General features: G+C 37.4%; 2 protein-coding genes across 3 annotated transcripts; both read right to left on the reverse strand.

Moving 5' to 3' along the window:
- Positions 1–2,799: 2,799 nt before the first annotated feature.
- LOC137942041 (galactoside 2-alpha-L-fucosyltransferase-like) lies at positions 2,800–6,849 on the reverse strand. Of its 2 annotated transcripts, XM_068787714.1 has the most exons (4): positions 6,590–6,849; positions 6,151–6,505; positions 5,975–6,022; positions 2,800–4,540 (listed from the first exon to the last, which is right to left on the reverse strand). In XM_068787714.1, exons 2-4 carry the CDS (start codon positions 6,395–6,397, stop codon positions 3,060–3,062), a joined length of 1,776 nt encoding a protein of 591 aa, XP_068643815.1. In that variant the 5' UTR covers positions 6,398–6,505; positions 6,590–6,849; the 3' UTR covers positions 2,800–3,059. The 2 variants fall into 2 exon arrangements, with proteins under 2 accessions (XP_068643815.1, XP_068643814.1); XM_068787713.1 differs by having other exon boundaries at positions 6,151–6,849.
- A 750-nt stretch (positions 6,850–7,599) lies between these two features.
- On the reverse strand, positions 7,600–13,929 carry LOC137942042 (cystathionine gamma-synthase 1, chloroplastic-like). The gene is made up of 11 exons (XM_068787715.1): positions 13,382–13,929; positions 12,750–12,853; positions 12,534–12,607; positions 12,277–12,445; positions 12,126–12,185; positions 11,835–12,038; positions 11,653–11,739; positions 10,225–10,332; positions 9,621–9,716; positions 9,354–9,472; positions 7,600–8,031 (listed from the first exon to the last, which is right to left on the reverse strand). The coding sequence occupies exons 1-11, from the start codon at positions 13,821–13,823 to the stop codon at positions 7,908–7,910; spliced, it is 1,587 nt and encodes a 528-aa protein (XP_068643816.1). The 5' UTR covers positions 13,824–13,929; the 3' UTR covers positions 7,600–7,907.
- Positions 13,930–14,598: the final 669 nt, after the last annotated feature.

Below are 14,598 nucleotides of genomic sequence, written 5' to 3' on the forward strand. Positions count from 1 at the left end.
TGATAATAATTAGAAACTATAAAAACAAGTCTTGAGTCTTGTGCATTTCTCTCCTCTTTGTCGTAGTGTTGATATAGCAGATGATATTTACTAGTGTTTGAAAGATAGAAAATTTAAAAATAAATTATTTAATATCTTAGTTGATAATGTTGCATATAATTATGTTTATTTGAAAATTTTGAAAGATGATTTTTTAAGAAATAAAAAATTACTTTGTGTGCAAAGTTTGTTTCATGTGCATTGTTGTGTTCATATTCTAAATTTATTAGGCCAAGATGGTCTTGGTAAAATTAAAGATATCATTGAGAATATGTGTGAGTATCAAATTCACAAATAAATCTGATATGAAACTTTTGTATTTTTTCTGTTAGGTACAAAAAGGTTGGTCATTGATTGTCCAATTCGTTAAAACTCCATTTATGATGTGTTGTCTTGTATATTAAAGTTCAAAGACGTATTTCTTAGATTTCGACATAAAGAACCAACTTATGATTATTGTAAAGTCTTGATGAATAAGATTAAGTTGAAATGATGTGTAAGATTCTAGAAGTTTTTAATACGGACACTAATATTATTTATAGGAGTGACTACTCTACTTCTAGTTTGTACTTTAGTAAGATACATAGGGTGAAAAAAGTTTTGAATCTTCTTTTTATAAATGAAAAAGTTTTTATTAGCACAATGGTTAATAAATAAATAAAAATTATGAAAAGTATTCAATGCAATTTGTTGATGGTAATTGCTTCAGTTTTGGATGTCATGGTCAAATTAAGATCAAGTGAAATGTATTTGGAGATATATTTTTAGTTAGAAGTTAGAATGAATATAAACTTAGTTCGACGGACTTTATTCGAGATTTATGATGAAAACGTAAACATGTGTAATGTGGGAATTAGGTGTTTTTACAAGTTATAGGTCACATTCTTCATTAAATTTAGGTTGGTTAAAGTTAATGTCTTATGTGAAATAAGTGGAAGTAGTCGATTCACCAATGTTGGAATTGGATAATTATTTTGAAGGTGTGTAAAGAAACACAATATGATTTTTATGTTTTAGAATGGTGAAAAATGAATAATTTAAAATTTTGGGTATTATTTAATTTGTCAGTAGAGATTCTTGCAATTCTCATATCTAAGTAGATTCAGAGTCTACCTTATTAGTGCTAGTGGTAGTAATAAACCTATACATTCTTTTGGGCACAAAATACGATTCAAGCTTTTATTTTGTGGGGGTAATTGGATTTGAGTTTTTCATAGTGTCAAGAAATATCAAAAGGTGAACTAATATTAGATAATTATTCATTGTGATATTTTTCTTCTGAATATTTTAACTTTATTTATTAAATTTTTGTTCGATGATTGGAGTCTAAGAAGAAGCCTATGGAGATAATGCTACCAATTAAATATTTTTTCATTTTTTTCTCATCTTAATGATTTTACTATTTTCCATTACGAGAAGTAATTAGTAGCGAAAAAATGTACTAGATAATAATAATTTAATTCTTTTATTTTTGTCATAGGTAGAGACTTTTCTCGTGCATTTATGAGGAAAAAGACTTAAAAGACATATTATTGTCTACCACAAAGAGAAAGAGATGGCTTCCATTCCAAAAACCAGTTTAGTTTTGTGATTGTAAACAAAAAAATTACAAAATTTTGAGCTTAATATTTAGTTCAGTCTTCTGTCTAGGTAATCAAAATTATACTTGATTTATAGTTTATTTTTAGGCGATCAAATTAAATTTGATACCGTTATTTGATTTGATAGTTTGTGTTTGGTTATTAACAGTAATTATGCACGATTTTATGTAAGGTTTATGCATAATTTTATGCAGAGTTTATGTACAAAACATTTGATATGGTATTTTATGCAAGTTTTAAATATAAGCTAAAACTCAAACCTGACTCGAACTCTAGTTTGAACTCCGTTAAAATTCTTGAACTCAATTTCAAACTCAGTTCTGAGTTTTTGACTGAGTTCAAGCGTCAAACTCCAACTCAGTTTCAAGTTTTTGATTATGCTCAAACTCGAGTTTGACGTCTTCAATTCAAGTCAAGCTCAAACCTGCATAGATTCGAATTTAGTTCACCGCTTGTTCCAGTTTACCAGAACCGCTCTCAGGAAAGCAATGAAACATTTTTTTTTTTTTTCAAAAGGTTTAACTCCAAATAATTTGTGTAGTAACTTTAGTTTAAATGGACGAACGATTTCAAAAATGTTTATATCAGATACTTCGATTGCTATCAGACAATCAAAATCCCAAGTATTCTTTTTATAAGAAAGATACATGACACATCAATTATTAACGTAATTAAATTTTCTAACAAAGTAACATAAAAAATGTTCCCTAATTAGTATCCTATTTTTTAATATGGTAAGGTGAAGATAAACAAGTACCTTACGTATCCTTGCCCTTTGAAGCCTGATAGCATTGACTAGTAGCCTCATTGAATCCTTCATAAGAACTTCTTCCACAAGACCAAACAATTGCAGTAATGTCATATCCTAACTATTCAATAGATAAAAGGATCCAGAAAAGCAACCAGACTAGCAAGTTTGGCCCGGCTCCCTGCCAAATTTTGATTTAGTTCCTTCTAAGACACATTCATTTTGAGATCACACGAGAGACATTCCGGTGCTCGCTCTCTCATTAGTAGTTACTGCATCTTGAAAAATGCAAAAGAAAATGAGTTTTAACTAATTTTTTTCAACCATCAAAACTGCCTTTCTTGGGAGTAAGAGATCTGTACAGGAAGGTGTGTAAGCTGTAGCTAGTACAGCCATTACACTAATGCGCACTCCAGCAATTGGCCTCTTTATAGTGCAGTATATACTAATCATACTCAACCTAATGTGAAATGTTCCTTGTTATAAGAGGAAGCTTTAAAGATCTAATTTTTTTATGTATTATACAGATACTCACTCTGCAACAAGTTGTCAAGCTTCATAGAGCTTGAGCCCTCATGGATAGACAGATGAAATCCAAAAAAAAATAAAAAAAAAGAGAAAAGAATGCAGATCAAATTTTAAATCCATACTAACCAAAAACAAACAAACACTTACCACTCACTCTGGTCAACCACCTTAAGACCCCAGCTTATGTCTTCACAATGTCGCACATGAGGGACGAGTTCACCTGTATCAATGCCTTTCTTGGCTTTGCAGTCATAAAAGGGAGGTGCATGGAAACAAGGTTCCATAGACATGGCTCTACGACAGGGAGGATCCGGTGTTGTTCGATTCTCTGGCTTGAACATAATCCATGGCTTTAATCCTCCAAGTCCCTGGGCCACATACCCAAAAGTTGACCATGGGCTAGTCACTAGTGTATCAGTTAAGCTTAAAAGATACATTTCTGCCCATGCTTTCATGTTGTGCATCTGCTTCTCTGTCTGCTGATATCCTTCATGACTTGGCTGGAATACACTAACAATGTCTCCATTTACAGTTGGTCGTTCCCAATACATGTTCCTTATCTTCTCAAAATACCCAGAACTCAAGGAAGTCATAAGAACAGCTTTTGTCTTAGGGTTCCCCATTGTACTGACATCAGGTTCTTCGGAAGTCACTCCAGGAAGTAGTTCCTCATTCAAGGAACAGGCAAGAATCTGGTCCAGGACATGCTGAAATGGACCACTTTCAACCTCAAATACTCGGATTTGCATGCCTATCCGCTGATCTGCTTTGGCCAAATAAGCTTGATAATACCTGGTAATTAAGCCCCATACAGGGTTGGAGGGATGGAAAAGGTACCAACCCAGATGGTGGAAAACCGTGTCTTTCTCAGGAAATAGTCTTTCTAGTTGTTGTTCAAACATAGGAATGAGAAATAAGGATGGAATAAAGTAGTTGTCTGATCTCAAAATCAACCATGGAATTTTTTGCAGTAGTAGCTGATCCTGCTCGCAGAAGAAAAGCTTATCATAATCACCATAATCATGAGCGAGATGGAGATAAGAAAACACAGGCAGTGACTTCATTGAGACATTAATTGTTGAATCATCAAGAATGTCATTTTTCAACATGTTTCCAAAACTCTTTGGAGATTTAATATCAAAGCTGTTAAACTGATTAATGAGAGGGAATTCCAAGGGTAACAGCCAAGAAGTCTCGGGAAAGGGTTCACAAAAGAGATGAGCCATGTCAACCCCTCTGTCAATAAGTAACACCTTATCCGTAAGAAGAGCATATAAAAATGCAGAAGCAAGTGTTAGTATCCTGTTCCCTAAACCACTGAAAGATATCCAAACTATGTAGTTGCAGTCTGTTGTCCCACTAATCTGACCATTCTTGAGCTGAACCAGGGTTTTGTTGTAAGATTCTGTGTTTGGGCCACATTTTTTATGAAGCACTTCATACATGCGTAGCTTTTCCAAGAGATACTTTGAAGGTTTATGATGAGATGCCTTGCGAAACATTACAGACTGATATCTGCTATGGCAAGAGCTTTCATCAAAACTGGCAGAAAGCAGGCCATCAAGCAGTTTGTCCTCTGGCAGATCAGCTGAATGGGGGAAACTATTATCTAGACCAGATATTCCTGCAATTGCCACAAACTAACAGATAATGAAACAAAACTTGAATTCAAACGATATCTGCACAGGACAATATTGATATATCACATAATTTGAGCAACAAATAAATATGTGACATAAAACAGTTACACTTGAAAATGGCAAAAGCATGTAGCAGGCATGTGAAAGTTTCTTAGGTTAAGCTCAAATATAATTGATCAATGACATACCTGAAACAAACAGTGTAATTGAAGCTTTGGTAATATAGTTTTACAGTGAAGACAGATAGTTTGGTCAAGAAACCAAAAAAATATACCTGGCAAAGAGAACTGAGCTACATCCTTCATGAGAATCATCTATTAGTTAATAGGATTTATGCTAACTACTACTTCCAACTTTAATAAGGAAGCACAACAGCATATTAGGAGGAGCATAGATCTTGCCTCAAATTTTTCTAAAGGAGTATTCAAAGGATAGCAATTAGAAAACTGACAACAATAATACTAATTGGAGCCTCTTTAACTAATTCGGATTTTTCTCTTGCTACTGAATGAACAAAATGTTGTGCGCTCTTGAGCTAGGGCAGTTTGACCTTAAGCAGCAAACAAGTACAATGATCTCTTCTAACTGCTAGATAGATGAACGGGTATAAAATAACAAAGTGACCATTGATATGGTCTTTATGTTAATCATGCATATAACCTGAAGAAGACTCCAGCTTCTGAAGGAGACAGGAGACAGAAGAGCCTACTTCAAAACATGCAAAACTTAATGGAAATACACAAACAAGAAAAGCACTTTTTCTCAAATCTCCATGAAATTCAACAAAGTTGGCATCAAAGGATGCACATAGTGAGAACCATCCTTTCATAAAAAATTGGGCCAAAAAGAAAAAACAGAAAAAAAAAAGTAAAACCAAGTGCTCGATGCAAAGCAATTATCAATTAGCAGAAAAAGAAAACAAATACATTTTTTTGCCATGAAACTAAAAATAGAATATAATAGTGCAACTTAATAATAAAAGTATCAGCCCACCAAATAATCCAACTTAGTAATAAAAGTATCAGTCCAACAAATAATCCAACTTAGTAATAAAATTGTCAGCCCACCAAATAATCCAACTTAGTAATAAAAGTATCAGTCCAACAAATAATCCAGCTTAGTAGTAAAAGTGTCTGTCCAAATATCACCCAAAAAGCAACAAACTTACAGGAGTTTCAGAAATTAGTAAGGTTATTGCAAAGCACATTTGACAAATAATTTAATGGATGTTCAAAAAGTGAAGTAAGATACTCACGGAGACTGTCATTGTGGAACTCTACAAATTTTATTTGACAAGAAACAAGCTTGGAAAGGGCACTTGCTGGTAACCAGTAAATGCTGAACAGGTAGGCAATTCAACAAACAGATCCTGCTGACCATATGCAAGAGGAAATTTAAGTTCTAAAGTGGAAGCATACCTTGTTTCTCTTCGGAAGGTCCTCCCCCAGCAATGCCACGAATCCGATCTGATTCACAGGCAATAGCAGTTAGAAATAAAATCAAACCAGAAACCTTGACGGATTATAAACAGATCCAACTGAGAACACTCGGCAAAACAATTAAAATGTTAAACCAAAAATTGTAAAAGAATAACCTTTCCCAGGTTCCACTTGCAAATCTATGATTTCCGCGACATTACGAACTTGGTTCGATGGTGGACTTCGAGAAATTACAGAAATAGTTAGCAGAATTGGCAAAAGCATTAAACAAGCAGCCAAAACACCCATCTGTTTAGACATGCTTAGACCAGATTTCCTCTCTGCAGCCCGAGAAAGACCCTCATTTTCAGGATCTGCAGCCGTTGACTTAGACAACTGTTTCCTTAACCTCTTCATATCCATCAAAACGTCACGGGAGCGTCAAACTGTTCTGCACATTTTTCGGTCCTTCTTCGACGTGAGTCGGGCGAGCGCAGCAGTGCCTTGACGACGTGGCGTTATTTAAGGTATCTGGAAAAGAAAAGCTACAGTGTTCACAGAGGAGACTCAAAGAAACGAAGCAAATGATAGGAGCTTTGATTTGATTAAACTAACGAGCGCTCAATCGGGTACAGCACTTCCGAGCGGCAACTAAATTTAGCTTAAAAGTTGCTTGCAGAGAAACAAATGAAGCTGACTGGAAGCAGGCTTTGCTGATAGGTTTTACACTTTCATTAGGAGGAAGTCCAAAGCAGTTGCTGCCTTTACTCTTGAGGTCAAATCAGGTGAAGGGAAGATGACTCCGTCACCTCCTGGAACACTTTGTTTGAGCTATTTAACCGATTACAACACAGTTAAAATTAATCAAAAGAACTGAACTGACGCTCCTGTATCTGAGAACTCCTTAGTAGGTTCAGCTCTTGCGCGCAGCGGATCTACATCCATAAATCTCTTCTATTCTCACTTTATTATTCTCTCTTTATTGTGTCTCCACGTTTTCTCCTACTTCCGAGTAAGCACGGCCTTAATCTCTACACAAGATCTATCATCAATCACGTCAATGGAGGACAATAAACATCGCCAGAGGCACTAAACTGAAGGCTGCAGCAGTAGCCAACCAATCCTGAATTTAACCCACGAGAGCAATTTTTTTAAGACTGCGTTCTCTAGTACCCGTTTATAATCGAAGACCTAAAGAAAAAAATGTTGAAAATTGGAAGTCCATAGAAGAAAACAAGTTCCATGTTTAGCACAAGTTTGTTTCCACTAGTCGATCTCATCTTCCACTTATCATGGCAAGGCATCTGAGAAATGTTTGGAACACCCGCTGTTTAATTGACACTGACACGCTCAATTTCTCGTTTAACTTGCTATATGGGCACGCTAGATGTTTAGTGGCATACACATTGAAGCTGTTTGCAAGACCTCGTTTCCTTTCTACCATAAAAACAGGAGACTTCGCATTTTTATTCGTTTTCCTGATTGCCCTGATTCCAATTATTGACTCCATTGATTGAGACAAATCATTTGGAAGAATTCGGTTCAAAAGATTCTAGCCATCGGTGACCATGTCCTTGAAAGTAAATATTAAAAAATAAAACTTCCAAAATCAGAGATCACTCTGATAAGATAAAAAACAAATTCATTATGCTCTACCTCCAAGAAGCTACAACTTGCACCGGCAGCCAGCTTTACGAACAGAACGATATATAGGCAACAACCAATTAGTTTTAGATAGTGATTATCTAGATACATTGTCAAAACTAAAGCAAAGCACTGTAAATATGGTCAGAAGCAGAGATAACAACCATGGCAACAAGGTATAATTAGAGCCAAACAAGACAGGCCACAAGTTTGGACAGTACGACCCACACGCTACTACGCTGAATCTTCCATAACCCTAAAAGAAATTACACCACTAACAATGATTCCTCTATATATGATCCAGGGCTTGAAAAATGTCAGCCTTCAAATCTTCGAAGTCTTCAACTCCAAAGCTAAACCGTACCAAATTATCCTTAATGCCAAATTTGGCTCTCTCAGGCGGGGAGAGATCCCTGATCAACAGAAAACAAGGAAAGTGAAACTTAGTTAAGATAAATGGGCAAGGTTCTCATGCACGCAGCAGCTTATTCCAACTAAATGAAATATCAAATTGCCAATATTCCTATATGGGAGCCATCACAGCATTTTCACAGTTGTCTGGTTTCTCACATGCAAAGTTGCCCATTGACATATTATTGTTTGGAAAATCTACGTTTTCCTCAGATACCATGAATATGTCCTTCAAAATGTGGATATCAGTATCTAAGAACAGTAAGTTAGTCTTATTTTTAAGTTATTATTCTGAATGGCCCGTCACAGCATTTGTCCGGTTTCTCACATGCAAAGTTGCCCATTGTCACATTATTGTTTGGAAAATCTACGTTTTCCTCAGATACCATGAATATGTTCTTCAAAATGTGGATATCAGTATCTAGGAACAGTAAGTTAGTCTTATTTTTAAGTTATTGTTCATTTTTAAGTCATTGCTCTGAATGGCCCGTCACAGCATTTGCCAACGGCTTCAGCCAGTTAAATTACAACTAGAAAATAGATATCACTTCAAGTTGTCATTAGCCAATAAAAGTTTCAGGAAGAAAATATAACACCAGTTCCGATTTGTTACTGTTTCCTCATATTTAAATATAGCATTATCAACATTGAAAAGCTTAGTATCTTCCCATAACCTAATCGCTGCCCACACAGCTGAATTGCCCTTTTGACATCAATGTATCACCCAAATAGTGTGGGCAGTCAGGTAAGACCTCAGTAAAATGGGAAAAATCGGAAGAATAGGATACTAAGAATAAATTGTATAAAATACTTAGCTTTAGTTTCTCTATAATACGAGAACCATAGCAATAGCATGTGGGTGAAATTTTAAAACATTCTTATTTACATTTTGAGAAACTTGTCATTTCTATGCCTAATTTTTTTACTTCTCTTATCAAGTAATATTTTTTTCTGAACAACTAAGCACCTATTTAACATGAAAAGTTGGCCAAAGATTTTACTTGATCAATCAAGCCAATTCATGAAGCAAAATATCCTTCAGCAATTTAACTCATAGAGGCAAGACAGAAAAAACAAAAGGGTCCAGGCAATCAAAAAAATATAAAATCAGTATTTGAGAAGTCAACCGGTCTGAGAATCAATTTCTAGAGAACCAGTTGGTTCAATTCTTGATAAGCCCTTGATGCAGGCAAAATGGCAGAATTTTGCCCATTACATGAGTGTATCAGCCCATCTCTCAGTTAAATAGAGAATAGTATTGTTTGTGCTTAAGAAGAACAATTGCAGAATCGTTGATAAGAGGTGAAGGGAAAAAGAAAAATACCAGTAAGACATGACAGTAGGCTGGTCAACAATGCTTTCACAGCCTCCAAATGACGGGGCAAGGTAAGGAATTCTCAAAGCATCAATGAATTTTGCTGTCGTATACAGGTCTCCATCTACCTGCACAAGCCACAATCACCAGAGCAAAGAAGAATATCCTTCAGTGAACCTTTTTCAAATATAATAAATTAACAATGATTCTCTGAATTGATCAAATAGTATAATAACAGAAATCCACAAGGAAAGAAGATATTATAAGACTGCTAACCTCAAAACTGACCACACCACCAAAACCAGTCATTTGCTGCTTGGCAATGTGATGCTCCGGATGACTTGGTAAGCCTGGATAATGGACTCGCAAAATCTACCAAACACCACAAACCATACAGGACAAAATAATTAAAAGGTGCATCAAGCACAAGCTAATATCAGTACGAATTCAAAGAGCTACACAAATACATCTCCAGATAATACAAATGCCAACAACATATCTGCACATATGATAGTGCAATGCACAAGTGGTCTGTCCAGCTAGCAGGTGACATTAATTAGTGCCAACAGAAGCAATATATCAGCTAAACCAGCTGTCAGCAACCCTCATTGTTACCAGGACCAATGGTAACCCATTCAATTAGATTCAAATAAAAAGAAAGTATATCTCTGTTGAAGGTACAGTTTATATATAAAAGACTAAGAAGTGTTTGTTTCCCTATCTTTAAGAGAGTTCATAATACAGGCTCCAGGGAGATTTCTTGGTAAATTGTGTTAAAAAGAAAAAACAGAGATTTCTGCTTACCTAGCAGACGGTTACAAAGCTTGGAGTAGGTAACAAACCAAACGATTTACTTTAGGAATTTAAGTAATGCTAGTACCTTAGGATGTGCCTCTAAAAGTTGGGCCATTCTCATTGCTGTATTGTTTTGTTGCTGTACACGTAGATGCAGCGTCTTCATGCCTCGAATGATCAGGTATGCAGCATTCTGATAAGTCCACATGACAACTCTGGTTAATATAAGCTTAAAATGGCATTGACATGTAAAATGTGCCCTCAATCAAGAAAGAAGAAAAAAAAACAGTGGCCTACCACATTGCAGTGTTAAAAGAGATCTTGGAAGTATTCACAAATTTTACAAGGACCCACTGGATCAAATCCTCATATTTATAGCTCTATATTCAAATGTCATACAAAACACAGCAAATAACCACTAAAAAGCTTGTAATAGCTCATGGCCACTTGCTACAAGCTTTTTTCTTTTTGCAAGAAAATGGTAAGTTCATTGAGAGAAGAAGGAAGAAAGAAGAACAAAGAGTCTGGCAGACTAAAGGCCCCAGAAAATAAAATCAGCCTAAATAAGTGGGTTGAAAAACTTGTTACAAGCTGAATGCCTCAAGGGTTACAAGCTGAATGCCTACACACCAACCATTAGTACGGGGATATGACGTATCATCCCTGTGATCCATGATCATAATTGAGCATACCTGAAAACACTAATGAGAAACAGAACTGTACAACCCCCCCCCCCCCCCCCCCCAACAAGCTGACACTATACATCACCTGTCATGCTCTTCCAATTTTATTCCTTCTGATTGCTAAAAGCCATATTTATAAACCACAGAATGGACTGGCCAGTTGACCTGGGTTAACCGGAACTGGTGCAACGTCAGGGCCAAAAGCTGGTTAACCAGGCCGGATTGGCTGGTTCAGTGAGCCCAGTCGACAGGGTCATGTGTGGAGGAGGGAACGATGGGGCTCCACACAATGTATGGCGGAGGAGGGGCATAGCTCCACCCCCACTCCCTCCTTTCCCCCATGCAGAAAGGAGCAAGAGGCAGGGCTTTGTCCCCCTCCCTCAGTTGCAGGTCAGAGGAGAAGCTTTCCTGATAGGAATTTTATTTTTTATTTTAAAAATAATAATTAAAACAATGTCATTATGACAGTAGTTGAGCACGGGGTTCAACCAGTTCTGGTTATTTCTCCGGGTCAGTTTTTATAATATTGTTAAAAACCACAATATGCTGAACTGGTCAAGCACCTGAACTCATAAAATAGTAAGAAAACAGTAAATTCACCCTCATCATCTGGCACCACAAAATTACAAGTCAAAACGTTCCAATTTTATTCCCTATGATTGTTAAATACTAAATGTTGGATTTATCACACCACATAAATACATGTCTTCAAATAAAAGAAAGTTCTGTGATGAAAAGCTTTTATGATTTTGTAATGGAGTGAGAGTTCCTAACACTTTTGGTAATGACAATTGAAAGTTGTTCTCACTTTCGTCCTCAGTATAACTTACAGGATTGAGAACACCACCCAAAACATTATGCAGACCACGTACTTTAGAAATCAAATTCTCTGAACCACTAATACAACCAGCAATAACCTGAAGAAAGAATGATACAGTATCATTAAAAACTTTGCTGCTCTATTAAAAGTAAAACAACTGTCTAAACATTCTTCTGAGCTTGCTTTGCTTACATCATTGTGACCTGCGATGAACTTTGTTGCAGAATGCAGAACAATGTCTGCACCAAGAGCTAAGGCCTTTTGGTTGATAGGTGTGCCAAATGTTCCATCAACACAAAAGATTGTCCCTTTACTATGGCATAGCTTTGAAACCAACTCAACATCAACACACCGGAGGTAAGGGTTAGTTGGGGATTCTGTAAAGAATAGGGAGACCTGCAACAAAATGATCAGTAAATAAAAATCATTGATGAAAACGGACAGAAAAATGCAATGAAAAAATCAAAGCTCTCATTTACTGACATTGTGCTGATCCAAAGCTACTTTCAGCCCATCCACATCAGCAGGATCTATGACTGTGGTCTGCAGTTCAACAATACACAAGAAAAAGAATAAGGGATAATAACATGGTCCAGTATGCATAAACAATGTCAGAATTTAGTGTAACCATTACCGTAATCCCCATTTTAGGAAGGAATGTTTCGATGAAAATTCTGGTCTTTCTGTAGCAATCTCTGGTTGTGACGAGATAGCCACCAGCAGGAACTAGTGCCATCAGCAAGACCGTGCTAGCATTCATGCCAGACGCCATGAAAAGGGTTGACTCTGCCCCCTCTAGAGCACTGCTCCACCAAATAAATTTAGATGTAACTCATAAACCACCTTTTAGGAAAATACAACACCCACATAAGAACAAAAGACAGCACAAACCTGATCTTTGCTTCTGCAACCTCAGTTGTATAATTCCCATAACGACCATACTCATAACTCTTGTGTCTTCCCTCCTGCAAAAAGTTCTCATCCTTCATCAGTTTTTATTCCATTATAAAGTATGTGAACAGAAGCACCTGGTGAAGGCACAATTTCAAAGGAAACAGCAATCATGATTTTCTGTAGCCAGTAAGAAACATCGAATGCAAAAAAAACCTTGAAGTCAATAAGCTCAGCAGTGTTCTTGAATGTATAAGCTGTAGTATTGACAACTGGGGTGGTGATTGCATCGGTAACTAAACGACGCCCTAATCTTTCACCTGCACAATCCAACAGCGAAAATTATAAATAATTAAGAACAACGAGTGCAAACCTCAGGGTAATGCGATTAAAAGATCAGAATCTGAAAATAGTACGCTTGCGTCCCTTATCATCTACACAGTAACTCCACCAATGTATTCTTAGAGTCAACCGCAATAAATTTGTGGAAACCATACGACTCAAAGCTGAGTTTAGTATCTCAAGCCAACAAGAAGAATCGACAGACAATAAAGCGATTTTATTATGACAAATTTTTAGATTCGTGCTTTGCTGCAGCTCATGACGGAAATCCAAAGAGCTCTTGAATGACATATCAAAGCAGAATGAATACATAGATCTTTAAGAGACAGCAAGAGATCGGGTAAAGTTCACTGGAGTATGTGGAAGACCTATAGATCTCCTATCCGTAGCATGAATCGCAAGAGATTTAAAACCAACAACACAAGAATGAAAAAAAAAATGAAAAATGAAAAACACTGAAATGATGAAATATTACGCAGTCAAAAAGCGATGATCTCGAAGAGTACCGGCATGAACTGCAATACTCCCATCGGAGCTGAAAACTGGGGCCTCGGAAGTGGCCGAATCGGACAAGTGTACACCATTAGAATTACAGGACCCGACGAGAGCGCCATCGGAGATAGCGCCGTCGACGGAAGCAGAAGTGGTAGTGGCTGGTACAGCAGCAGGATTGGACCACGAAGCGGCGACGATCTGGGCGACACCGATATTGCTACAGTTCCTCCGCGCTTTGGTGCTGAGCTGGCGGACAAAGTTAGGGGGAAAGCGAAAGATGAGAGAGGAGAGACCTGAAACTCCACCGGACGCGCGGAGAGGCAAGTAAGAAGATCCGTGGAGAGAGAAGCGGGCGGAGCGTGACTTCTCCTGCTTAGGGTTGGCGGAGGAAAAATCTGGCTCGGAGCGGCATTCGAAAGCCGGAACAACCCTAGCGTAGCTGGAGACGGCCATTTGGGAAGAAAAGAAAACAAGGAATAAGGGAATCAGAACAAGTATTTGTAAATGCTCCCTTCCTGTACACAAGCCCTCGCCTACTCTTCTCTAACCTCTCCCAACCCTCATTTGCGAGTCTTCCCTTATTTATATATTCTTGTACGACCCACCCTCACCAGAGCCAATTTTACGATTCGATTTCGCGGCCCTGCCGCGTTCGGTACTAGATAATAGTCGATAGTGCAATGTGCATGCCTGTACGTTTGTGGACTAGCGGGGGTGTTAGGTACAAAAAGGCGATTTTTTTGTTTTTCTCGGCTTCCTTGGCAGACTACGGCTCTCGGCTCCTGTTTCGGTCGAATCCCCTCGTTTTACAGAAATACGTCTAGTATTTAACCACAGTGATCGTGGTAGGCTGCGACCAAATACTTTATTTGTATTCTCTCTCTACTTTTTCCCCTAAGAACACGTTGAGGTAACTTCCAGAACTCGTAGGCTTCTGTGTGGAGGTCACACCAAAGCGTCTAGACCGCTGTATAATTGCATCGCATCTTTCGTCACTACACCGACCTAGAAACAAAAGGCACACGACAAAAGAGGAGTCACGGGACCAATCATACCAGAAAAGCGTTTCTGGTTCTGCTACTTTTTCCTTGTTTGCGATCTTGTCGGAAGCGGCAGGCAACCGTGCGAAATCAAATAAGAATACTTCTCTTATTTTTTTACACTTCTGCTTGTTCAGTGAAGATACTTGTAGGATTTTGAAGGTATAGGTAAATTATATTAGAGGTAT

Source organism: Aristolochia californica, unplaced genomic scaffold (genome assembly GCF_029961685.1).
Source record: "Aristolochia californica isolate CCGP_79_NKW_82.1479 unplaced genomic scaffold, dmAriCali1.0.hap1 SCAF_9, whole genome shotgun sequence".
In the NCBI taxonomy this organism is placed as follows: domain Eukaryota; kingdom Viridiplantae; phylum Streptophyta; class Magnoliopsida; order Piperales; family Aristolochiaceae; genus Aristolochia; species Aristolochia californica.